Source organism: Telmatherina bonti (genome assembly GCF_933228915.1).
Source record: "Telmatherina bonti genome assembly, chromosome: 23".
Taxonomy (NCBI): domain Eukaryota; kingdom Metazoa; phylum Chordata; class Actinopteri; order Atheriniformes; family Telmatherinidae; genus Telmatherina; species Telmatherina bonti.
The window spans coordinates 23,983,571-24,011,070 of NC_136632.1; the positions used below are offsets into that span (position 1 = coordinate 23,983,571).

The 27,500-nt window shown below is 38.7% G+C and overlaps 1 protein-coding gene across 3 annotated transcripts in view; it reads right to left on the minus strand.

Annotated features, from left to right (window-relative positions):
* Positions 1 to 27,500, minus strand: part of abcc9 (ATP-binding cassette, sub-family C (CFTR/MRP), member 9) — a 115,952-nt gene that overhangs the window by 6,047 nt on the left and 82,405 nt on the right. For all 3 annotated transcript variants that reach the window (XR_013771803.1, XM_079263455.1, XM_079263454.1), the window contains exons 27-38: positions 27,448 to 27,500; positions 25,351 to 25,420; positions 25,092 to 25,249; positions 24,656 to 24,748; positions 21,951 to 22,053; positions 20,767 to 20,880; positions 18,039 to 18,159; positions 14,380 to 14,510; positions 11,992 to 12,070; positions 5,387 to 5,495; positions 1,461 to 1,564; positions 1,207 to 1,340 (exon numbers count right to left, since the gene is read on the minus strand). The exon at positions 27,448 to 27,500 is cut by the window's right edge and continues 99 nt beyond it. Coding sequence is in view for 2 of the 3 variants with exons in the window: in XM_079263455.1 (XP_079119581.1) it covers positions 1,207 to 1,340; positions 1,461 to 1,564; positions 5,387 to 5,495; positions 11,992 to 12,070; positions 14,380 to 14,510; positions 18,039 to 18,159; positions 20,767 to 20,880; positions 21,951 to 22,053; positions 24,656 to 24,748; positions 25,092 to 25,249; positions 25,351 to 25,420; positions 27,448 to 27,500 (1,269 nt within the window). In the remaining variant the exon portion in view is untranslated. The remainder of the gene's footprint in view (positions 1 to 1,206; positions 1,341 to 1,460; positions 1,565 to 5,386; positions 5,496 to 11,991; positions 12,071 to 14,379; positions 14,511 to 18,038; positions 18,160 to 20,766; positions 20,881 to 21,950; positions 22,054 to 24,655; positions 24,749 to 25,091; positions 25,250 to 25,350; positions 25,421 to 27,447) is intronic.

Below are 27,500 nucleotides of genomic sequence, written 5' to 3' on the forward strand. Positions count from 1 at the left end.
ATATATATATATAGACATACATACATATACATTAGGGCTGTGACGATATGCTTCTGTCCCGATTCGATTTAAATTCTCAAAATTCTTCAATACTGATGATTTTTGTAAAATTAAAAACAAATTTTGTTTTCATAAAACTTCTTTTTGCTCGTAATTTTTCTTGATTTCAGTTAGGAAAAAGCAACACAGTAACCAGATCATCATTCTGCTGCTATAATGCCCAAGAAGACAAGTACAAAGATCAATAAAAACAATAAAAATGACCAAAAAAATGATAGTGGATTTTTTTATTTATTTAAAAAAAAAAGAAAAGATTTTTTTAAATAAATAAAATTGATTTTTTTTTTTTAACAAAAAAATTCGATTTTAAAATTGTGAAGAAATATATCCCGATTTCTGATTTTTCGATTAGATTTTCCCACCCCTAATATACATATATATACATATATACACATACATACACAAAGCTCTTTTAAATTCATCTTCCGGTGTTGTGTAGACCTAAAAGTAAAATCTTAAATTCAACACAGATTGCAGATTTTCAGGTCTAGTCATGTTTGATGGGAAATAATACTTTTCCAACCACCAGCTCATTAAACACATAAACCCGCAGCCGATTGGTTCTTTTCTTAATGGACACCAGGATGAACCCATCATAAACTTTATATCTCTCCCGTTTCTGTACCACTGGATGCAGCGACCCGCCAGAACCGAGGAAGGAGATGGAGAGGAGATGCAGAGAAACTGCATGAATACAAAAGATGCTGACAAATGTCCAATTATAACTGATCACAACAGCACGACCTTCATCCGCTGCCACAGATGATGATGATAATGATGATGGTACAAGCAGGTTGTGGTAAGCTGCTCTGCTTTTGTCACTAAATTTCTTTCTGTGTCACAAAATCTGGTTTAAGATTCATTTTCAGTTCCTAGCTTTTAAACCAGACTGAGTTTTGGCTTTTCTGCAGAAAGCTAGTTTCATTCTTGTCTTTTTATTGTTTTTTATTCCCTTAATCTCTGTTTTAATTCTCATTTAATTTCCTTTGATTTGTATTTTACACCTCCTAGTTGCACTGTTGTTCAACCTACTCTGTTTATAAAGTTAACTTGACGTAATGACATAAAACAAAAGGAAACAATTAAAGCTACTGGATGGTTGGGAATCTGGACTGGTAATGTTACACGAGGTGATGCAAAACCAACCGTAGCCATGTCTATCGATGCTGTGGCTTCATCCATGATGAGGATGCTGCTCTTTCTGACGAAGGCTCTGGCCAAACAGAAGAGCTGCCTCTGCCCAACGCTGAAGTTCTCTCCCCCCTCTGTCACAACAGCATCTAAAACACAAACCCCAAACATTCAAAAATAATTAAAAATCAATCCTGTAGAGCTCCAGAGCTTTGTTTTTTGCAATAAAGCAAGTTTTTATCTTAAGATAATATAATTTATCTGAGTACCGAGTCCTCCGGGCAGCGCTTTCACCATGTTCTTCAGCTGAGCGATCTCTAGCGCCTCCCACAGACGATCATCGGTGCACGTTTTCTCTGGATCCAGATTAAATCTGAAACAATATTTTACACAAACAGTGTATGTATGCAACAACACAGTCACATTTAAAAGGTGACCGTCTTCAACACAAGTTATGCAAGAAAAAAACGTTTTAATGTCCTTTAACACTTATGTACATGTATGGAAGAAGAAGTGGCACAACACTGAATGATCAATTAAATGTGTTATCAATCCACTAAAAGGGGAAATAAATTCATGAAGAAATTATTTAGTACATTATTCATTTAATTCAAATATTTTGTTTTGCTAAAGTTTTTTTTTTTTCCAATATTTCAATAAAACGTTTTATTTAATGTGTCCATGTTGGAGTACAGATTAAAATACATTTCCCAGTTACCCAAGTAAAATCAAACCCAGTGGGTGGAGTTAGTAATGTGCATGGCTTTGATAACTTTGGTCTTTTGCTGAAAAAATATTCTTGATTTTTTTTCTTTTATGTCATGGTGACTAAATACATAGATACACTTACTGCTACATAATGTGGCAAAATATTTTGAAATTTTATGGTAAATTTCAATTTTATAGTAACCAATTAGATGTCATGATCAGCTAATGAGCTGCAGTGACTCCTTAAAACATAAAAATGAAAAAAGGAAATATGAAAAATTATATGATTTTTTAAAAAAAAAACAAACAGTTTAGTTAATTTAAAATTACTTTAAAACACATTATTTAAAATAATTTAAATATTTCATTTAAATGTTTAAGGAGTAACAAGTTGGTCAAATATATTTTTGATTAATTATTAATTTATTTCCAATATGACTTTATGGAACATTTAAAAAGTTTTATACATTTATTTATTTAATGTGTTTATTTCTATTTCTACTTATTTTTGTGGCACTTTTCTGTTTCCATACTTATAAAGCGCCACATTTATCACTAAATATTTCAACTAGACAGATAATCAGCTTCATAGTTTCTGTGGTGTAACAAGTTCTGCTTTTGTTGTTTGTTAACTTCAGCTTCTTGATGTTTGTGCTGTTGATATGAGAGGATTGTGTTTCTAAATCATACTCCTACTCTGAGCTGCAAGCTGCTTATGTGCCATTTAGGATTTGTGACCGACCCGAATTTGTCCAACTTATCAAACACATCTTTCTCCATCAGATAATTCCTCTTTTATTTCTCCCTTGAGTTAAACTCCTTCCCTCCTGAACTTCTTTCGCTTACTGAAGTGAAGTTTCACTTTGTTTTAAATGATAAGTAATATGACGTATTACCAGCTGATTGTTGGACATCAGGATGTTTTTTGTGGTTGATATTGTACACCAGTAATGGATGACAGCTCAAGTTTTGTTAGAGTCGGGAAAGTGTTGAGAAATTTACAGCAGCGTGTGTTTGTGTTCTTCGGACTTAAAAGTTAGAGATATCTTTATATGTCCGTTAGAAATGATTAAAAAACAGAGGTGTATAAAGTAGAAGTAGAAAGTAGAAGTGCTCAGCTCCACTGCAGGTAGATGAGCCTGTGAAAACACCGGTTCGAAATGCATCAATAGATCCAAAAACATGGCAGGACTTCTACTTTATCTTTACTTCTACTTTATACACCTCTGTGAAAAAATAAGAATTGCTTCAGCGTGACATATGAAAAGTCCTGCCGCTTCATTTCAAGTACATTGTACACAAAAAAAATATTATAATCATTAAACAGAATGAATTAATATAATTATATTAATAATGTAATTAATAGTAGAATTAAAAATTATTACATTAATTATATATTATTATTAGTAAAAATATGAATAGGCCTTTTATAAATAATTGCAAAAATGAGCAAACAGATTTGATTTATTGTGTTGAGATGGATAAAGTTTTGAAACTGAGTGATTAATACCTAAAAGATACCAGAAGTCAAAGATCACTTACTTTTCATTTTTAAATAAACAGAAAAGACATAAAAATTACTTTTAGGGATTAAATTTTAGAAGAAAATTGTGATTAAAGTGCGTTTTATTATTTTATCTGTTTTATTTTTAATTAAACTTTATTTTTTCACACTATTACCAGAGATGAGATGTTAAAAATGAAGAGCTTGAGTTGTGTTTTTCTGTCAAGTTGAACTGTGTCGAAACAAAAACCAACATCGAAGTTTGAAGCAGTTACTGTCGACCATTCACCTCACACACACACACACACACACACACACACACACACACACACACACACACACACACACACACACACACACACACACACACACACACACACACACACACACACACACACTGGCTAACCTTCTCACACACAATTATCTCAAGCAGCATATCTGTCCAAATAAACAGCACATGCTCTGTCTTTTATAACAAACACAGTGTCAGTGTTATTATCTGGTAACACAAACAGAGAGGTTGTGAGTGTGTGACGGAGGAAGGAGGGGACGTGGGGTCCTTCATCTCACAGTGACCTCCTCAGTATGTGATGTCCGTGACAAAAGTCCAATTAGCTCTGAGCCAGAGTTCCCACTGTGTTTTCAACTGCTCGACCTGCAGCTGGTCCTCTGCGCTGTCACGTGACAAACATCTATCTGGACAGGACTCATCTATTCAAATGGTGCCTCAGTTTAAGATAAATCCCCAGATGTGAAGATTTGTATTGATTCAAGATGGGACAGACTTACATTCATGTTTCTAGAACACACGTATGTACTTTACAGGTCATTTACTGGTCTGAATTCGCACCAGGAAAAAACACAAATATTCCCTCAGTACCTGGAACTATTCACCTGACTGCCAGAGATTTTAATGTTAATGGAAATTATGCTTTTAAAGCTCTTCCAACAAAAATATATTGAATATAATCCAGCGATTTATAATAACCTCATACTTCTACTGCCTTCATGAGTCCATGAAACTTTGGGAACAATTCTCAAGATTCTACTCTGTGTTGACCTGACTGCATACGAATATTTCTGCAGTTTTTAGCTGCACAAAATTTCCATTCCATCTTATTCCATCAGTGCTTTGCTGAAGTTAGATGTACTCCCTCGAAGTTCCCGCCCCCTCCACACGAGCTTCAGTCAGCTTCGCCACTGCCCATTTATTTATATTCAGAACTGAGCAGGTGAAAAGGCCTGGAATGACCTGGAAGAGGGCCTGGAGTTGAAGAAGCAGGTCTTGCTACAAGATTTTAAAGATGTTAAATTTATGATTAATGAGTATATCAAGTGTTTAGATCCCCTGGATGTTTCTCATGTGTGTTATGTGGATGTTTGTCAGTGTGTTGTAAATAGTTGAAATTTCTCCTGCTGCTGTTGTCTTGGCCTGGACGGAGACTATTATTTGTAATTAGTATATTTTTCGGGTTAAATGAAAGTAATCGTGTTGTTGTTGCTCAAGCTGTGAGACACAGCACTTCTCTACCTTCTTGTGTTTCTGCATCCTCAGTTTCAGAGAGGAACCTTGATGTTCTGGTACAGAATCACAACCATCATGCTCAAAATAGACTGAATCTAAACTCAGATGAATTCTGCGGAGCATCTAACCGTGACCAATCACGGTTTTTAGAAACATCTAAAATGAGGTAAAAGTTCTGGATCTTTCTCTCCAGCAGTGATGCCTGATGCATAATAAAGTTTACTGAAGGTGGTTGTTTACATTTGAGAGAAAACTGGTTTGCTTGAACGACTCAGACTCAGACGAGGCTAAATGAAATCCTCAACTGTTTATTATGATGCAAACTATTTATGATTTCGGAGCCAGTGCGATGACAAGTTACATAAATACACAAACAGCTTTACGTAACGTTTCCAGAGGAAGACTGGGATTATCAGAAAAGATATTCAGAAGCTGTGTGTGTGTGTGTGTCCGTGTACCTTATTGACCCACTAAACAACACTGGATCCTGGAGGATGATGGAGAGTCGGGACCGCAAAGTCTGCAGAGGAAGTTTGCAGATGTCCATCCCATCGATGAGGATCTTCCCTGAAAATCAACACAACACCTCTGGTTATAAAACAGACTATTCGTTAACAGTTTCAGCCCACAGACTGGTTTAAGCTCCAGTTATCAGCCATCTTCTCTTAGTTTGGGTTTCCTGCAGAACTTCTGAGGCCTCTTGCCTTTTATTCTGTTCATTGAGTTCTGCTTATTCCTGATCAAATGTTAAATGGAGCGATTAGTCTTCTCTACCACTAGTATTTGTCTTTATTGTGCCTTTCAGCTCCTCAGCTTGCTTTTAATAACCAAATGTATTTACTCTTGTGTTTCTCCAGCTATCTTGTTGCATTTTAACCAGATCTGTGTCAATAATATGTGCTACCTGTCTTCATTGCTCAACCTGGTCACACCTCTCTCTTAGTTTTATCCTACATTACTTTAGTTTTCAGACTACAGCTTCGCTTTTCTGCAACCACAAACGTTTTATCAGCTTTAAAATGCTGATGAAAATTTCCCTCTCTGAATCATTTAAGTGTGTCCAGACAGTGTTGGTCTAACTGGCATTTTTAGAGGTAAATAAAGGCTCATATGCAGATAAGTAAATAACTGTAAAATCTAAAGTTAAGCTTGTTCCATCCTCCACGAGAAGCCAGAACTTTGCGTTTTTGCTGTTGCAGATGAAACGGATTGTTTTAGTAAATCAGCTGATCGAGGTGGTGAGAAAGTACCAACATTTTTACATCATATGGCATTAAAACAGCTGCGTGCACGACCCGCCCTGCCACGTGCACGACTTGCCCTGCCGCGGACGAAGTTACACGTTAAATATGAAACTAGAAAAACACTCGGAGAGCGGAAACCTCCGCCAAGCACGATGTTAAAGAATCCTTTTAAAACATTCCTGGATCCAAACGGTGATCCGGATCACCACTAGAATTTAATCAGTTTTTCATTTTTACATTTCCAACAACTCATGAAATTTTTATAAAAATCCCTCCGTAAGTTATCTTGAGCACAGAGACGCTGGGAAAAACATCACCTCCTAAGTGGAGGTAACAACCGGGTTCATGGCACATAAAGCAGACATCGCAGTGACCCCTCCCCGCTGCAGACCTGCTTCTCCTGGAGGATGGATGGACCTGAAAAACAAGACGTTTTATCTTGTTCTTGCAGCATCGAGAGCAGGAACTCAGTTCTTGCTTCTTGTGGAGGATGGAACAAGCTTAAGGCAACTTGTGCTTGTTAAAATCTGACCTTGTTGACGTTTTGTTTCAGCAGATTTAACATGCTATGTTGTTTGAGAACAGCTCGATAATCCACCCACAGAGTAAAATTTCTCTCCATCTTTAGTTTCTACCTCTTCAAAATGTCTTCAACTGCAAACACTTCATTCTTCTTCACACAAACGCGACAATGATATATAAATAGTCCAGAAGACATGATCATCAAAATCCAGTAACTGAAAATAATCTCATCAATTGTAATCACCTAATATGTTGTAAAAAAGATATTTGAAACATCTGTCTACATTACTCAGTGCTTTGGATTTATTAAGAGTACCTACATGTGTGGTGATGTCATTTCGCCTTATTTTCTAAACATCAGCTGTTTTTGAAAAGATGGCGGCACCTGCAGTCTTAGCATTTGCTGCTAAATAAGCTGCTAAATCGTCTACACGGGAATTTCTACACCAGCTTCCTGTTGCTACATTTTACTGCGCTTTCTTTAGTGCTCAGTTCATGTCAGGACTGCTTTACTTCTGTCTTTTTAAAGGAAGACGTTGAAAAGATGGAATAAATCCAGACTTTTGCATGTATGCAGATGTAAAAACACAAAATAAACCAGGTATGCGAGTCTACATGCGTGTGGTAATCTGATTTCTAATTATCCAATAATAACAGTTGCTTCATAAAGGATATCACATCATTCTGCCAACTTGACCACTGATAACTCTGGAAATCAGGTAATGATCAGATCTTTGCTGTGCACGTTAACGGGTAAAATGACACGTTAACATCGGCCATGTGTACAGGAGTTTTAATTCCTCTTCAATTTGGAGTAAATCCGCTTTATAAAGCTGAAAAATGACCACGTAAACACATTTATTCCTATTTTAAATCTGAACTGATTAACTCCTTTATCATGTAAACGTTCCCTTGTTCCCATCACAATGAAGAACATATTCTGCGTGGCCTTCTGTCTCCCGTCTCCGGTAACTTTATCGTCCTTCTCCTCCTCAACTCTTAAAAAAGTGAAGCTGCACGCTCGTGCTAAGCTGCTGCTTCAAAATTATAATCAAAATCAAAGCGGAAATGGTTCTTATTACGTGGTCTTCAATGTTGTAGCTGAAAAGAAGCAGGAAGTGGAGTTTGTTTATCTCCAATAGAAAATACGTCACGTCCGCCCTCTGTCCAATCAGAACCCTTCTCAACCCCCGGATCTGAATCGGAATTAAGTGAAGACGAATAAACTTGTTTTCCATGTAAAAACCTCAATCCGGAATTACCACTTCCACGAAAGCTTGAAGGAGAACACTGTAATTCTGAACTATTTCATTCCGAGTAATTAATTGTAAATGATAAAACATCATGTAACTGTAGCTACTGAATTTTTGAACACAGTAAAAAGACCACCAGACTTTTGTATAAAGTTGTAGATGATATATCCTGACTGGAGGCTGGACGAGGTCTTTGCAGTGTGTTTAAGTGGTTTTTATTTGACCAGATAATAATAACGTTGCATCTGGTTTGTGATACAAGAGCTCATTCACCAACTTTACCCTCCTCTTACCCCACGACTTACCGGGAGTCAACACATCATTACTAATCTAACTCCGACATATTGCCACCTCATCTTAATTTGCAACAATCACTCAGACGTGCAGAATCTTTTTAACACAAATAATTCTTGATCTTGATCTAAAATAATAATTTAAAAAAAAAAAAAAAAAAAAAAAAAAAATTACCAAAATATAATGAAGATGATTAGCTTTGAGCAGAAAAAACTGGATTTACTCCTGAGCTTTATGAGGCTACGTTCACACTACAGGCGGAAGTGACTTAAATCCGGTGTTTGAGCCCCGATGCGACATGTAACCGATTTTTCTTAACAGTCTGAACGGCACAGATCTGATATTTTCTAATGCGACCCAGGCTGCTTGGATATGTGGTCCTAAATCCGACATGTATCTGATCTTTTGCCATGCGACTTCAGTCTGAACGGACAGGTCGTATTAATCCGACACGCAACAAACGTCGTTATTCTGCGTTGAACTCTTTATCGGTAAATGCGCTCACATCACTCTCCCACCAATCCTGACTGCGACTCCGAACCCAAACGTTTCTCTCTACAGTCGTTGCTGCCACAGCTCCACAAAGACCAAAACTTTTACTTTCCTCTTCCGTAAACGTCTCCTTAAAACAAACCTATTTACAACGTTGTGGCAACGGTTGGACAAAACTTAAAATAGCAAATGCTCTGCTGCCGTCCATATTTACTTCTGCAAACACGAAAGGCGTCACACGCACGCTCAGTGCACGTCGCCATGTCTTCTACGCATGCGGGACGCTTCTGGTACGCATGAGGTTCATACAGGAGATCACATAAGTCGCATTTGATCGGAAATGTGAACGGACTTTAAAAAAATTCGGATTTCACAAAAACATCCGATATGAGCAGCAAGCTCTGCAGTCTGAACGCAGCCTTTGACACTTACACAAACTTCTAATTTATTGACAATGCAGCATGGGGAATGAAGTTTTTGTTCCAGCTCAGGGTGAAGGTACAGTATGTTTTCAGGGGAATGAAGGATGGGCAGAGCAGCTGAGTCAAAGTCGCTGCTGCTCTGGTTTTACTTCACTGCTTTATAAGGAAATGCTGCAAAACACCATGGTCTAAATTCACACTTAAATGAAATGACTGCACAGCTGCATGTGTGCATGGAAAAAGTGACGGTGCAATCTCATCTGTGTCTGAATAATCTATCTGGGACCGGCCATCGTGGCTGAGAGTGAAAACAGAATGATTTGATTACAACCTGCTATCAAAGTACAGTAAATAAAACAGACTTTATCACTGCTGCTTTGAAGAACTATGACCCAGAGGCTACAAGAAAACGGGTCAAGTCTTTTGTTATGTGCTTATTTTAGTCCTCTGACACAAGACTTTACTCCAGGTTGTCTTTAAAATGAAGACACACACATGAAGAACAATAAAAACTTTGGTTTCTCACGCACAAAGACCTGCAGAAATGTTTACGATGAGCTGAGAAGCATAACGAGACAGTTTCTCCAACATAAACACACAGTGCTGTAAAACAGTGAGAATGAGGGATTTTAGTAACGACACCTTATGTTTCACAGGACAACTGCGTGATTTCTTTCCCTTTAAGTAGTGTTTGGTTTGAACTAAATTAGTCTCAGCCATTATGTCACATGAGCTTTACAACTAAAAAAGCAGCAGAAATGACTGTTTTCTTTGTGTTGCAGGCCAGTCAGACAGGTGAAACATATCAAACAACCGGCTCCGTTACTTTAGCATGTCATGTCATGTACACGCTACTGGCAGGTGAGATCCTGAAATCTCACTATCCACTGCTGTCCTCATCACAAATCTGACTGCTAGCTCATCACGTTGATCAACAAGTGAACCAAGTTAAAACTATCTTGTCTCTGCGCTTTTATTGGATTGTTTGCCTTTTATTTATCTCTCATGGTTTTCTATTTAAAGTGTGCCCTACACCTTGTTTGACCGAAGCAACAACCTCCAAAGGTTAAAGGTGAATTCTATGCGGAAGTGCAGTTCGCTCCTTATCCACTAGGGGCTCCAAACCAGAACAAATCCCCACAGACTCCCATGTTAAAGAGACCAAATTCCCAGCAGAAATAAACATGTTCACAGCCTGGTACAGAAAACATTTTGGGTTTACCTTCATGAAAACTGTGTGTGCTTTTGTGCAAGAAGGCAGAGTGTAGCATAACCACTCTTTTTAGCTGGTTAACAGTGTAACTTAGCTCTAGCCTGCATACCTCTGTTAGCTGGTTAGCTCCTGTTAGCTCCAGTTCAGTTCGCTCTTAGCTACAGGCAGGTTGGAGCTTGATAGATGTAAATCATCCACCCTCTCAAATCTACTTCTGCCCATTTTTGTATTATCTCGGAGCGGCAGGACATGTGATGCTGCTAAGATGGTGACAGAGGGAACTGAGCTTGACTTTAGCTTTTCAGAAACCTACAGGTGATGTTACGGAGGCTGCGTCCATCTTTTATATATAGTCTATGATTTAACCCATTAACACCTGATTTTAATTTTAAAATTTTAGATTAAAAAAAGGGGGGATCAATCAGGGAAAAAGCAACAAAAAGAAAAAGACTTGAACAAAACAAAGTACAATTCAATATCTATGGTATTTTTGGTGGATTAAGTTAGCTTCTATTGCTGGAAAAATGCCAAATTCAAACTTTTTAAAATAGCAGAAGTCATAAATTTATTCATTATGCATTAATGCGTTATAAAAAATAAATTACGTTTATTTCACAGATTCTAAGATGGGATGATGACATGTCCAGGGTGTACGTCCCTCTCACCCAGTGATTTATGGGATAGGCGTCAGCTTCCCCTGATTGGACTGAAAATGGATGAATGAAAAAATGAATGTCACAGATTACTCTTGCATTACACTAACATGCATTAATGTTAAAAAAAAGTTAATGAAAAAAGTAGGCTATATTGTATTTACAGACCTGACAACCCGCCGCAATCATCTTGGGACCCCAATTTGAAAAGGTTGATTTGCAGCCCAGGAAAGGATATGGAAAAACCATGTTTTTCTGTGGCTGAGCATGAATTTATATTTCATCTGTGTGTAACTGGAACTAATGTGTTTTTGTCTGTCCAAAGTAAATAAAGGTTAAAAAGAATGTTGGTGTTAAGTCGACACTAACAAACCCAACCATGCCATGTTGTTTCAGGCCCCCTTAAGCCACTTCTCAAAGTTATCCAACAAATTTTTTTTCTCTATTTTCAATTTCACCTTATTGTAATGAGCTAGAAATTCACATTTTCCATTTGTATTTGAATGCACCACCTGGACAGCTCTGGTAAGAGACTTTCAGACTGACATGTTATGATCTAATAAATTGTTTTAGAGGCTTTCAACTCCCTTCTGTCTAACAACAGTATATTTAATCACATCTTAATCTTGTAATCAGATCAGGGGAAATGCCCAGAATGGAACGCAACTGCCGGAAAACAAGTTTTGTTTTTTGTTTTTTTAAATAAAATCAAACCCAGGATCAAGAGTTTCTCCTAACAGCCCTGATGGAAATCCTTCAGTAATCCTTTCAAACAAGTTGGAGAATATCCTCACAATCTCTCTCTTTAATTACACATAAACATAATGAACGAGTGAAAATCGTCAAGACAAATAAAGATGAGAGAGGCGGCAGAAATAGGAACCAAAGCCCAAACGGAGATGAAAGAAGTGGAAAGAACAAAGTGGTCTCCTTGTGTTTGTGTCAGCAGTACGACGGGGCACAGACCCACCTTCAAAAATATCCACCATATTGAAGAAGGCCAGCGACAGAGAAGACTTCCCGCTGCCTGTGCGGCCGCAGATTCCCACCTGCAGGACAGGAGGCAATCAATAAGCTTCGGCTCATTCAACACAACTGTGAGACAAGAGACACCTGTGTGATAGCAGGGTGGCAGCTACATGCTGGGTGTGGACGATAACCAAGTGTTACTGTACACTTTTATTGAGACAAGTAGCTGTGAATTCAAAGAAAAGTCCACATGAAGAGTAAATCCACGGTTATATTAGGAGATTTTAACACTCTAGACTGGAACAAAACAAAGTAGTCGTGTCGTGGATGCTTGAGATGCCCGATATTTAATTTTCTCTGTTCTCGTGGAAGGAAAAGTTAATTTAGACACACAGCGCAGATTCACCAGCTCATTATTATAAAGGAAATTCTGCTGGAAAGATGTTTTTGTCTTTGTTTTCTAACATAAATAAAAAGCAGGCAACAGGATACTTAGCCACAATAATATAAGTTTTTATCAGTGTCCACAGTATAAAATAAGTAGGTAAGTATATAAATAAGTATAAATTCAGACTCATGGTTAGCATTAGCATCTCTGCTAACTTCAGAATGTGTAAAACTACGTATATATGACTGCTTCACAGCTTATAGGAGGGTGTGTTTAGTTTGTTGAGGTCTCTAAGACATGCAGATTGCCTTTAGCACTCATTATGACAAGTAATAATTTCCTTTCTACATTCGTTCTGTATGCTGCCCATCCTGTGTATCCATTCGTCAAAGATCTTATATTATGGCGATGCTCCTGCGTCTATGCCAGGGGTGTCAAACTCCAGTCCTCGAGGGCCGGTATCCTGCAGGTTTTTGTTGTTTCCCTCTACCAACACAGCTGATTCAAATCAAATGGATCCAGCAGCTTCTTGTCAACTTATTGGTGAATTTTGATCAGGTGTGTTGAAGCTTGGACACAACAAAAACCTGCAGGATACCGGCCCCTTGAGGACTGGAGTTTGACACCTGTGGTCTATGCCATAGGCCTTATATGAAAGATGGACGGAGCCTCCGGTGGTTAAAAGTGAAGCCTATGCGGAAGTGCATAAAACTGCAGTTCCCCCCTTCATCCACTAGGGGCTGCAAAACAGAGCAAATCCCCATAGACTCCCATGTTAAAAAGACCAACTTCACGGCAGAAATAAACATGTTTACAGCAGGAATAAACATGTTAACAGCAGAAATAAACACGTTTACAGCCTGGTTCAAAAATCCATTTTCGGTTTAATAGGTCAGGTTTACTTTAATGACAACTGTGGGGGGAGTGAAGTTTTTTAATCTCGAAGTTTGGCATATTTAGGGGCGTGTCCTTTTGATTGACAGGTCTCAATCTCTGGCTTCTAGTAAGAAGAACGTTGAACAACTGCGGTTTTTAGCCGGTTAACAACGTGACTTAGCTTTAGCCCGTTAGCTGGTTAGCTCTTGTTATCTCGAGGTTAGCTTGGTTAGCTCTTAGCTACAGAACGTTCGGAGTTTGCTTGATGTCAATCATCCACCACGACGCTCATGGCTCCCCTCTCAGCTCATATTTGTATTTTCTGGGTGAGAAGACGCGCATGACGCTGCCAAGATGGCGACGGTAGGAACCGCCCACCGAGCTTCAATTCAGCTCTTCAGAAACCTAAGGATGACGTCACGGAGACTTCGTCCATCTCTTTAAATACAGTCTATGAGTTGTACATGTTGATCTGTCTTTAGTTAAAGGGGAGTTTTTTCCTTCAACACTGTCGCCTCATTCAGCTCAGGATGGAGGATTGGATCGAAGTCATGACTCGATGCAATCCGTTGGTTTCTATTATAGGATATATATGAATTGGCTTGAAATGATGTGTATGTAAGATGTCCTGTGACAACATTGTTGTGAAGTGGCGCTATGCAAATAAAGCTGAATTTAAATTGAATTAAATAACTTCTGCAGGCAGTTCAGGAAAACTAGCAGCTCCAGTTTTACATGATATATCTGCATGTTGCGACCTTTCACTGCAGTGCAACGCAAGGCTCATTGTTCCTTTCAACAGTGTGTGAATTACAAGCTCCTGTATAACATAGCTGCTCCATAAAAGGAATAAATCTGCAACTTCAGCTCCAAAAGTTGCATAATATTAACAGAGTAATCTCCAGAGAGCTGCTGGAAAGACATGAGGCAGCTGGACTGATTAATACTCATTTACTGTATTTATCTCAGCTGCAGCGTTTGATCTGGCCGATCTGGGTGTTATTTTCCTGAGGTTTAGTCTCGGGAATAACAAGTCATTCAACTCGGTCTGGATAATAAACCCATCCACTACTTTATAGTTCTCGCCTCCTGGCTCCGCTCTCCTCGCAGCATCATGATAATTACCTTCTGGCCCGGTTTGATGTACGCATTGACGTGTTTGAGAACTGGTTTGAGCATGGGATCGTAGCGCACACACAGGTCCTGGATCTTTATCTCACCGTTCTGGGGCCACTTCTCGGGCACCTGAGAGGAATCTGGAGGCACAGAAACAGAGACGGAGGTTTATTCCCTACTGAAGCCATTTACCACCGAGTGAAACCTCTGCAACAGAAAACTGACCATGTGTGTTCGTGTTACAGTGCTGGATGGTGTAAACAAAAGCATATGGAGTAAGTCATAACACTGCAGATATACAGAAGCAGAGATTTCCAGCTGCTCGTTTTTCCCACTGACATCGCAGTCGTACATTTAGACTGGTTTATGTCACGTTCCACTGTAGAAGGACCCAAAAGCAGCTCCAGGCATGGAGGAGGGAGTCGATTAGGGGAAAAATAACCTTTACTTTAACTAAAAGCTTTATAAAGGAAAGACGTCATAAAGAAGAAGATGATGATTGAATAAAGAGCTGATGAGGGGAAATCAGTGACATGAACAGTAATTCTGTTGTGCTGTTTGAAATATCGGCTAAAACATTTAATTTAGTTTTCAGTGCACAAACCCGATGTGCTTTTAAAAAAGAGAGAAGAAATTGAACTTTACTTCGTTTATAGTTTTTTTGAGAAAAGAAAATAGGCTAGTGCTAGTTGCTACTAGACAAATTAAGGGTAATCTCTGATTTAAGAGCCTTCATGGAAAATAGAATAAATATTACAATGTTGATTATTTTGTTTTGTGTTTTGTGTCCATTAGCTCCCCAATTATTTCCACTGTATTGCTCTTTTGTCATGAATGTTACATGTCTGTCTGTCTGACCTTGGACGAGCTGGCTTGAACTCTGAATTTCCCCTCGAGGATGATTAAAGTATCTTTGATTTGAATATATATGTATATGTATATATGTATATATATATATATATATATATATATATATATATATATATATACATATATATATATATATATATATATATGTATATATATATATATATATATATATATATATATATATATATATATATATATATATATATATATATGTATATATATATATATATATATATATATGTATATATATAAATAAACAAATATTTATGTCAGTGTTGTAAAGGGAAATGTTGATCAACATTATTTTAACTCACAACAATAACTTTGTAAATTCATGTTTGTTTATGTAACATGTAAATATTAATATCCAGTGTCTAATGAAGTAGCTGCAAGTAAAAATGTCCAAAATACATCAGCCGCTGGATGCTGACCATCTGATGAGGCTTCTATAAAGTTAATTTCTGAGTAAAATTAAAATAACCTCAGTTGTAAAAGTTATCGTAGTGTAAATTTAATCAAAATGAACTAAATTTGCATTGAAATCAGCAAAAAGACACCATCACTTTCAACAAGACTAAAATAATTAAACAAACAAACAAATAAATAAATAATAAAATAAAATAAAATAAAATAAAATAAAATAAAATAAAATAAAATAAAATTGTGCTTACATGATAGAAGCCTTGACATTCTGTTAATCCAGCCAGTGTTTCAGAAGAGTTTTAAAGTCGCAGCAGCTCCTACTGCTCCACAGATCAGGGAAAATTTGAGAAAACTCTTCTGGTTGTGAGGCCTCATCTTGGATTGGGTTGAAAACCAGCTGTTTGTCAAACTTAGTTCTCTGATTTGACTGTGAAGGTGTAAAAGTTTGGACAATCATGATTGCACTTTACCATCACGGTTTTCCAATCCAAAGCTGCTGCAGGAAGGGTTAGGAATGATGGTTGACTCAAACCTATTCAATATTAGTCTCATAACGCTTGTTAAATGATGGCCTCTGTATGTGAAGATGTGTGCTTCTGACCTCTTAACGTCTTGATAAAGAGATCTTGATCTGAAAAGGGTTTTTAACCTGGTTAAATAAAGGTTTAACTCGGAACAGAGCGACCCACACTGCCAGAGTTTTGGAGCATTTTGGCTCATCTTTCAGGACCAACAGAACATTGAGTTCTGGGATTACAGAAGCTGCACAATCACAAAAGACGTCCTTTGATGTCTTTGGCAGCAAACTTTTGGTTTTGAAAAGATGTCAAAACACGTCATTGGCAGCCAATGATTGAAAAAATCATATTTTGATGTTTTAGAGGCAATCATGCAGTCTGTCAGCAATATTAGGAGAGCACAACTGGATAGATATCCCAATTTAGCTGCGAGAACCAACGGCTTGCCGTCAGCGCGGAAAACGGTGTTAAATTGTTATTAACAAAGATGGAGGACCACGGATATGCAGCAGCAGCACAGGGGCCCCGTTCGCCATCGCCAGCGCAAAAGGACACTTAAAAGGCAGCGTGACCAGGAAATACAAAAAACAAGGATCAACATCGGACGAGCTTTCCGAAAAAAGGGTTTTAAAAGGGATGCCGAAGTTGCCAACTTTCTTCTACACAAGTTAGTCAAATGCGCTGCTTAAATTGGCCTAAAGAAACGTTTTTCATTCGGTTGTGTTTACCACAGTCATAATGTATATTTTTATTTCTCGGTGTTGCCGAGGCTTTTTGATACACGTTGGCTACCGTCATTACGATGCCAGTTTTTCAGAAAGTGAGGTGCCAGAACGCGCATGCGTTAGAATTGTAGCGACGATTCCGACATTGGCGGATGTAAATGTTACACAATGTCCCTTTATGTATTTAAGCATAAATGTAATCACCTTCTATGGAAGAATATTCTAGTCTTGTTTTTAATAGAAGATGAAATGCAGCCGAGTGTGTACGGTAGCTATCACAGCATGCTAATGGTTGCCACAAAGCACAAAATAATGAAGCTTTTTGATAGTTTTTCATGTGTTTGCAGAAACTAAAACAGGTCTGGATGCGATTTTAACATGATAAAAGAACAAAGCCCAATTCAATAACTATCTTCTTTCCACATTACTACAAGAGACAAGAATTTCCTGGTTCTGCTGGAGGCTCTTAATCTGTTCTTCCCTGACTTTGAAGGATTTTCTCGGTCTGCTTAAACCTTCCATGATGTCAGATGGGAGGACTCTCTCCTCTCTGCCATTCAGGACTTTTCAGATTGTTTAATGGTTTCGTATCTCATTTATAATAAGTCACAAAACAGGAGAAGACAAGCCGATGGGATTAAATTAACTTATAAATAACATAGAAATGAAACTTTATACTTTAGTAGAGCTTTAAAAAATCTGCTTTTCTTTCTGGGTCTTATTCAACTCCTTCATCTTCTTTCCATCCATCCGTCAAACTCAGGAATCACATTTCCTAAAATACTGCAGCTGTTCCGTCTTGGTGAAACATCCTCTGCCAGATTACTTGAGAGTTTTTCCTTTTTTGTACAAGAACTAAAAGAAGTTGGGTTTGGTTCGAGTTGATTTAGGCTTGGTAAGATATTTGTACTCTCAGTGGTACAGTGCTGATTAAACACAAGTTGCATAATGAAAAGTCCTCATGTTTTGTCTTCTTCTCTGCCAGGAAAAGATTCCAGCAGCGTTTGTATTTCACCATGGCAACAGCACATCTCACAAACCCAAAACACAGACTCATAAATGGTTCATGATCAGACTGGGGCATATTTCACACCAGACAGAGATCTGGTGATGCTCTCTGACTGATAGTTACCCATCGATCCTTCGTAGTTCTCAGACTCTGTACTCAGGAAGCTGTTGACTTTCTTCACAGCCGCCATTTGGACCTCCAGGTCTGCCAGGTTCCTTACAACCCAGTTCAGGTAGTTTGTAATCTGCACAGATACAAATTCCCTGCAGTTATTTCCAAATCCAAATGAACACGTACATAGAGATAAAACACATGATGTATTATTTAAGTATTAATGTTTGCTTTGTTTGTTCTGGAGCTGTTAGATAAACCCGCAGAACCCAAAGGATCTGCTGCAGGACACTGCAGGACCCTCCCCCCACCCCCAAGTTCTGCGTCAATGCCCTGATGGGTCAGAGCAGCTCAAGGGGAGATCTACAGTTTTAGGCAGCTGCTTCAGTGTGTTTACAGTCTTTTCATAACAAAAACTCACTGTCATTAAATTCAGACATTTTACGAATCAAGATCTACAAAAACAGTTATAATTTTTTCTGTATGAAGTCCTAAAGTTATAAAAATATTCCTTTTTTCTATCAGAAGTCTTAAAGTTATAAAAATGTTCATTTTTTCTATCAGAAGTCTTAAAGTTATAAAAATTTTCATTTTTTCTATTAGAAGTCTTAAAGTTATAAAAATGTTCATTTTTTCTATCAGAAGTCTTAAAGTTATAAAAATTAAAAACTTTTTTGTACCAAGTCTTAAAGCTATAAAAATGATAATTTGTTTCTATAAGAAGCCTTTAGAGTTATAAAAATATTTTTTTCTGTAAGAAGTCTTGAAGTGATAAAATATATCATTTTTTTCTGTAAGAAGTCTTGAAGTTATAAAAATTATCATTTTTTTCTGAGAAGTCTTTAGTTATAAAAAACATTTTTTTTCTATAAGAAGTTCTAAAGTTATAAAAAATAATAATTTTTTCTATACAAAGTTTTTAAGTTATAAAAATGATAATTCTTCTGTACAAAGTCTTAAAGCTATAAAAATGATCATTTTTTTCTATAAGAGGTCCTAAAGTTATAAAAATGACCAAAGTTCAAGCCCTACACGTCAGACTCCGCAGACCCCAGTTAGAGGTTAAATCTTAAAGTTTATGACAGTACAATTACAGAAAGTAAGTATGGCTTGTTTAGCCGGGGAGAGAAAGCCTCTTCCCTTCACAAAGAGCAGTAAGGCAGCGCAGTTAGGTTTGTGCCGCTCCTTATGAAAAAACACAAAACATCTGGAGTAATATGCTTTGGACAGACCAGATCAAAGAGTACATGATTGGTCAGAATGCACATTTGGAGAAAAACAAGCACATCAGCACAAACACTGCAAAATGAATGTCAACACAGTGGTGGAGAGCTGATGATCTGAGCTCCTCTTGGAGCAACGGGACCAGGTCACCTTGCAGTCATTGATCAGAGCGTGAACTCCAACTGCGGTCATCTGTCTGACAAATAAAGCTTGGCTAAATCTGGATCCCACATCTACAACAGAGTGACTGAAAAGAAAAAGAAAATGCGTTCAAAGTCTAAACCTCAGTCTGGTTGTAAAGTTGTGATGGGATCCGAAGACAGCTGTGCAGAAACACATCTGCATTTTTGCACACACTGCTTCTGCATCTTCTCTTAACTTTAAGTCAATAAAGAACCACCATGTGTCAGATACTGTGTGATGATACTCATCTGAATATTCACCTAATTTTCCGCTCAACCTATGACACGCTTCCCAGCCCCTCGGACCCTTCACTAGTGGTGCAGGAACGAGGAATCCTGCTCACTCTGCAATGCTCCCAATGGAAACCTCTTGCATATCCTGTCAGGCTGGAAGAACGCGCTCTTCCAAAGACGCTGCAGAGACGCCACCATGACCAGGTCCTGAGGAAGCTGGCCAAGATGCTGGAAGGATGCCTTCAGGGTAGTAAACGCCTACCTGCAGCAGACCCCGTCATCTTTGTCACAGAAGGAGGAAACGGTAAGGTACACCAGGTCAAGAGAGAGACCAAGGCTCTTTCCCCCGGTCAGGAGTGGGATATGAGGGTAGACCTCGACAGACTGGTCCAATTTCCAACAACGATTATCACCACACTTCTTCACCCCCACATGTTTGTATGGTTCAAAACAGCTTAAGCAGTGTACCGTCCAACTCACAGTTCCATCAGAGGATGAAATTGAGGTTGCATTCGAGTGCATCAAGGCCAAATCCGCAGAAATGTTTGCCGATTGTCGGGTAGGCTGCCTGGAAGACTAAAACCTACCCGGAGGTCTGCTGCCGTGGCTTTGCGGGGCTACTGAGGGATCCAGGAGTGACAGGAGGGAAGATGAGGAAGGCTATGAAACAGCTTTCCAAGGAGGTGGAAAGGGAACAGCAAGGACAGGAGCTGGGCGAAGAACACCTAACACCAGCAACAGCCACAAGGGCCAGCAGCTGCAGGAGGTGTCAGGGAGATGTCCCCTTCACTGCCCCGCCACCAGGAGGGGTTCCAGGATTAAAGGGGCGAAACATCGGCGGTTCCAGGCTGATGACCCTGCAGCTGACCTGTGGCCGACCCATGGGCACAGCAGGAGGTGCGACAAGCAGCGATGCCTAAGTAGGAAGTTCCCCCTTCCTGTATCTTAACTAAAGACGTGATGAGGATCGGCGTTTATCTACATTACGATACAGAAAACTTCATCATTTCGACATACTTTGTTGGTGTAAAATGATTCTAGTTATGTTGCAGAAGACAGAAAGGTCAACGTTAAGATGTCGAAGGGCTCAGAAAACTCACAGTGAGCGCGTAGGTGAGGCCGAGGCCCACCAACCCTCCGGCGGGAAGACCGTATCGAAAGCTCCATATTGAGGCTGCTGCTGCTGTAAGTACAATCACAGCTCCAAGATAATCCTGCAAACAGATGGAGGCAAGAGGACGTCAAAAAGTACACTTTCATTTGTCGAATGTGGTTACGGAAATGGGTCTCCATTACAGATTCACCCAACTGTAAGTTGTAAATAAAACCAAAATGTCTCATGAATAAAATTCTTAAGCGCAGTTTCAGCTCAGGTCAGAGAAGCTCGTTGTTCCTAAATATTTCTGCCAGATTTTTCCTGAAGATTCCATGAAAAAACTTTAAGGAGAACACAAGAAAAATATGTTTGACATGTTGAATTCATTCATGGTTATAAATAGAGGAGACAAATTTGTTTGGTTGCTTAAATAAATGGAGACTGCATGTTGTGTAAAGGCAGAAGAAGAAAAGATGCATTAAAGATCCCGATGGACGAATAATTTAATCGTAGCACCCTGAATTTAAATCGATCCAAATCGAATCATGAGCTACCTAATCATGACTACACACCTGTAGTCGTTACACAGGAAAATAACGCATTAATAATCGTTTTATAATCGCATTGCTGCCATCTGAATCGTAATCTGATGGACTCTGCCAGGCATTGAAGCATTTTGGCTAGTCTTTCGGGACTGCGGAACGAAGGAGGCCAATTTGTCCGGGTGAGGGTGTTCGGGAGTCTTGGGGGTGCGCACTCGGAGCAAAGTCACAACATGTTGGGTAGATGCGGATTTTAGAGGCGTTTTGAGGCGCTCCCGGCCAAATCAACTTTCCAAATACAGAAACCGTAACAGTGAAACGGTCGTCATAAGATTTCTTTGGCAGACAATAAGTTCAATCATGAGGCGAGATTACCATCTCTAGACTGTAGGTATGAATGGACTAAGCTTCATTCATTCATTCATTCAATCATTATCCTAACCGCCTAATCCAATGCAGGGTCGCGGGGAAGCTGGAGCCTATCCCAGCAGTCTTTGGCCAAAAAGCAGGGTACACCCTGGACAGCTCGCCAGTCCATCGCAGTGGACTAAGCCTATTCTTTTTAATAATAACATCATCAATATTGTTTAGAAATAAATAAATAACAAACAACAACGTAGGAAATCGATCACGAAGGGATTCTCACCGTTCGGACCTCCAGCCAACGGTTAGCGGCAGACAGGAACAGGTAGGCCGTGTTGTTGGTGTCAGTCAGCTCCAACATGCGCTGCTTAAAACGCGCCTCGTGTCTGAAACACATATTTATCTCCTGTGAGACGCAGCACATACATTCTTATCCTGATCAGCATCCTCTGTGGATCATCACGGAGCTTGAAACTTTCTCCTTCAACTTTAAACTGAGATTCAAAGACAATAAACACACTGGGAACAAAAAAACGTAAACAGGAAATAAAAACACAAACAAAAGAAGAAGTAAAAAAAATAATTTTTCAAAGAGTTTGATGTGTTTTTCAGTGGGAGTCCTGCGGGGAAAAATAATGCAAGGAGTCCTGGTTGCCAGGAATCTGTCTCAATGTTAGAGTAACCGTTTCTACATGTGTGTGTGCCTGTTGTTCACGACAGTGATGTGTGCGAGTTCCTCAGTGTTTGTATATTTGTATGTGTGTGAGGAGGAGAAGGGAAGTCCTGAGGGAAGGGAGGAGAGCAGCGTGAGAGCTGTTTAATGTTGGGTTATGATGACGATGGGAAAGCGGGCGAAGACAGAAATACAAGAAGGATCTAGCTGCAGTAACATCACTGCTGCTTGTTCCATCACTGTGCTGCAGACTGCAGCCTTCCATAAAGCTTTACAATGTCCTCAGTCGGTCGGGCACTTAAGGAGCGGTAAGTTGCTGAGATAAACACCAGGAAATGAGAACAGGAGTTGCTACAATTAGGACACATAATTCATGCCATGTTTAGTCTCTGCTTCTCTCTCCTACACAACAGACTTAAGTCTGAAATGCCATTAAATATGGAGTCCACTATGTTTTCTGTTAATAATCCATCAACGCAGCATCTTTCCCTTGTTATGCATTCAGCTGGCAGGTCTGAAAAGAGGTTCAGTGTAGCAAAAAAAAAAAAAATTATATACATAATATTCATATATATATATATATATATATATATATATATATATATATATATATATATATATATATATATGAATATTGTGTATAATATACATAATTATAATTATAATAATATAATTATCTGGATTTTATTTAACAAAACTACTAAAGGTGAAAACAGCATTTCCCCCCCTAATCCTTTAGAATAATATCAATAATAATCATAAAATTATTTCAGAAAGCTCAAACACAAATCAAACTATTTCAAAAACATGTTTTCATGTCAACACGGAGCTCTTCTCTGGTATCACTTTAACAACTCTCTGCCTCTGAACTCGGACATCCATGTAATGCTTCTGCCTGGACCTCATCTGAGGAGACCAGTTCCTCCTAAAGCTGCTGTTTGGAGGTCTAGATCTCATAAATCTTTCTTTTGAATATGCTGAACAGGTTTTCCATATGTCTGGATGATGAATGCTAGTCAGAAGTGCTTTATAAATAAAGTCTGATTGATTAATAGATTTGTTGCTAGCTGCCTAAAAACAAAACAAACAAGTATTCAGTGTCTGAATCAGAAAGTTGGCGACGCTGCAAGTTACCAGCTGTTTACATGTTACATATTGTCCTAAATGATTCTCAGCAGCTTTAAATTCCTGCTTTCTGTTCATCACCGGCTTCCTAAAAGCTGCTCGCTTAATACAAAGCAGTTTCCTGACTGACACTTTCCTTGATGTCTTTATCTGATCAAAAATGCTTGCTTTCTGACTGGCAAACATGCTTTTTAACAGCAAAATGGTTGCTTCTGTTTATGTCCATTGTTTTCATTCCTTTCTTTCTTTTCCCTTCAAACTGCATGAAAACGAGGACTAGCAACCTTTTTAAAGCTCAGCTGGGAAGTCTAAAAAATAAATCTAAGAGGAACAACATAAACTGAAATGTTCCAGAGAAGGACTGGACTGAAATTGACTGGAATGGACTGGAATCTTACATGCAGACCAGAGGTGGTAATTCCTGGGGTAGAAAGTAAAAGTCCTGTCCGGCAGCTGTTCCTACCAGTCACCAAACCAGCTGAATTTAATGAGCAGAGTTTATTTGCCAGGTAAACGAGCCTGTTAGTGAAAACACCTGTTCTAAATGTACAGGTAGATCCAAAAACATGGCAGGACTTTTCCTTTCTGGACCAGGAATTGCCACCTCTGCATGCAGAGTGATGAGGAACTCCGTGTAATGTCAGAATCGTTAGAGCAGCCAAAAACCTGAAAAGCTGCATCTAAGATGCTTTTAAACACAGAGATTGGTAGTTTTCATGTGAATTAGGATTGTTGTTCTTTCTTCATTTTCATTTGTCCACGGATTTAAACATTTATGTTTATCCTGCAAAAAAACCTGCAAAGATATAAACTTACTTTGGATCAGGCAAACGTTCAAATGTTTAATCTCACTCGCCTACTGTAAGGGAAGCAGGAAGAGTTTGAAAAGGCATGGGGATTTACGGCAACCGGAAATCACAAAGGTTAAAGACGAGATGAACCCGGTTTGGGGGAAATATGAACCATTAATTTGCTAAACCCTCAAATTTCTGGATGTGATGTGAAGTGTGGAAGATATTTCATGTCTGAGACGATATTCGGTTATGTTTTGTTATTTATGTTCAGTACTTTGTGGAGACAAAATGCAATAAAAACATTGTGGCTTTTTATGCCCATGCAGAGAAATAGTAAAGATAGATGATTTAAACATTGAATTCAGAGAAATGAGGTTTTTATCCAGGTGTGTTTACCTGAATGCTCTGATGGTGGTGAGGCCTTCTGCGGTCTCAGAGAAGTGACAGAGCAGAGGAAGCTGTGTGGAGTCATCCAGGTCCTGCAGGTCCCTGAAAAGCAAAAATTCCCAAACAAGTACAAGTTTTTATGCACGCTCAAACATGACCGCCCAACCATGTGCAAGCATGAACACTGCAACAACTCAGTTCCCACAACTAAATCAGGGGTGTCAAACTCCAGTCCTCCAAGGATGGTATCCAGCAAGTTTTCGTTGTCCCCCTGCTCCAACACACCTGAATCAAACCAAATGGATCCAACAAATTCATGTCAACCTATTTATTCATTTTGGTCAGGTGCGTTGGAGCAGGTTGACAACAAAAACCTGCAGCGAACTCTTGGATGTGTTTCAACCCAGAATAATAATCATGCTTAATGAATACAACATGGACTTACTTAGAGGCGACGCGGAAATACTTCTGAATAAAGTAGAAGGCCACCGCCAGAGGAATCAAGGCGACGAGGAAAACAGGAGTGATGGAGGCTATGACTCCGATGGCGGACAGACAGAGCAGCATCGATCTGGTCAAAGACTCCAGAGTCGGAGGAATATGCTGAGTAAAAACAGACAAAGAGGTTTCTTCAGGTTTGTTTCCTTCTGTTTAAAAATTTTTATGCAGCAGCGCTTGATTCAAAGATTGATTCGGCTGTTTACCTGGTCGATGATGTTGGTGTCGGCGGAGAATCTGTTGAGGATCTGACCCAATGGAGTGACATCAAAAAACCTGAGAACATCAAATGTGAACATATATGAAGAATTTTCCAGCTCTGAACCTTAAACAAAGGTTAGTTACCAACATCTGACCTCTCCTGGAAGATGTTTCAGGTAGAGGAAGAGATAAGCTATGTAGTTTTTGTAGGATTGTTTTGGTCAGATAATGAATGAAAATGAAAAATACTTTATTAATCAGTTTATTTATTGTAATGAATTATTAAAATATGGGCACAAAGAGCTAGCTGAAGAGAAACAAGAGAGAAAACGCCACGAGTTTCCATCGAGACAGTCTCTTTTGGGACGAGTAATTTCACTGTCAATCAGATTTCCAGCTCTGGGAACACATGATTAGACTTTTGTGTAAAGCGGTTGATGTACAGCACTTTGTCCCAACTTTGGTTGTTTTAAAAGGCGTTATAAATAAATTTGAGTTGAGTTAAGGTTGTAAAACTCAAGTGATTTGCATGCATGAAAGCTGTGAAAGAAACTGACAATATTAATACATGAAGGCGCTCATTAAAAGGAGATGGACCATGCACGGCACAACTCTAACTAAACGGCTTATAGAAATGGTTAAATGGAGACATGCAGGTTTTTTGTGACTATGTAACTGGTCTTTCTTAAGCTGTGTTAATAGCTCTGGGCTTCTCCTGTTCAGACAGGACATATCCAAATGAAAACACACAGATTTGCTGTTGGTACTGATGTAGCCCCGCCTCTAATGCTGTGTTGATGTCAAAATGACTGTTTACAGAAAACCCGAGGAATGCTGGTGCTCTGGGGACTGTTAGCAAAATGAATCATGTAAGAAGTGCTGATAAGACTAGCAGCAGTAACTTGGGCTACTTCTGCCTTTGACATGTAAACATAGAGGTTAACGGTACCTTTTGTTCTTCCAGTCTGCACACAGACGGTGGCACACTATGTAATACTGCAAACCAAAACCGCTGGTTATCCATGAAAAGCAGCCAATTTGTCAGAAAATAACTAACTTGGAAGGTATTTTCTTAAAATAACTCATGTTTAGTGCATGTTTTCATGTAAATTAAAGGTTCAAATGCATTGCTTTCCATATACATGTTGCTGGTGTTGATGTGTCTTCTTTTAGGTGCTCCTGATGATTGTCTGCTTTGCTTTCTGAAAAGTCGTATGATGTTTTTTTGTAAGTTATGTGACAGGTGTAGCAGCTGGTTGTCTGCTTTTTTCTATTTGGTCACACACAATAATGATGTTTTGATCTATAATTGTTTTGCTCTTCCCTCCCTTCTATTTCTTTTATCCCCTTTTGCATCCTTTTTATCGAAAAAACAACAACAACTATTTGCTCAAAATCCTGCTTAAAAACAATATTCAAGTATCCTGGCCTTAAAAAAAGGACTTAAAACCACAGAGGCTCACTTCCTTATAAATTCATTTAACTCCCCTTGGCACAGCACTGCAGCCATCCGTGTACATGTGGACATGCTCGGGAGATTTCCCCTCCAAAATGTGAACAAAGTCTTGAACATCTCTGGAACAATTAGGTATTAAATGCAACTGAAGGAGAATCTTAGTAAACAAGATATATTAATATTAAAACTATAATTATTCTAATGAGCTTCAAATTTGAATTCTTCAGACAATAATTCCAGTTTATGCTGGGGAAGGTAATCTTTTTTACTCTGGGTGAATTGGTGCCTCGTCCTGATAGTAGTGTATACATTTTGTAATCATGAATAAAAAGAAATATAGTCAGACCCCTCAGTTTACTGTAAATCTGTAAAAACTCTGACCAATCCTAACGTTTGGACCGAAATGGAGTTCATTTCTTGAAAAAAAAAAAAAAAAAAAAAAAAAGCTCATGCAAGGAGCAAAACCAGAGGGGGAGGTGCAAAGACAGGGCACCACTTTCAAATCTTGCTAGTTCCCCAACATTACCTACCCCAGCTTTAATCCCTGTGGTTCTGAGGTTTTAATGTAAAGGCAGCTTTAAAACAGAAACGTCTCTTTGTTTTTTCTCACAGCAAGGTTACATTTCTTTTGGTTATGTTTGCTTACCTGATGGGAGCATGGATTATCTTGTTGAGCAGGTTGTGGTGCAGGTTAGTGGC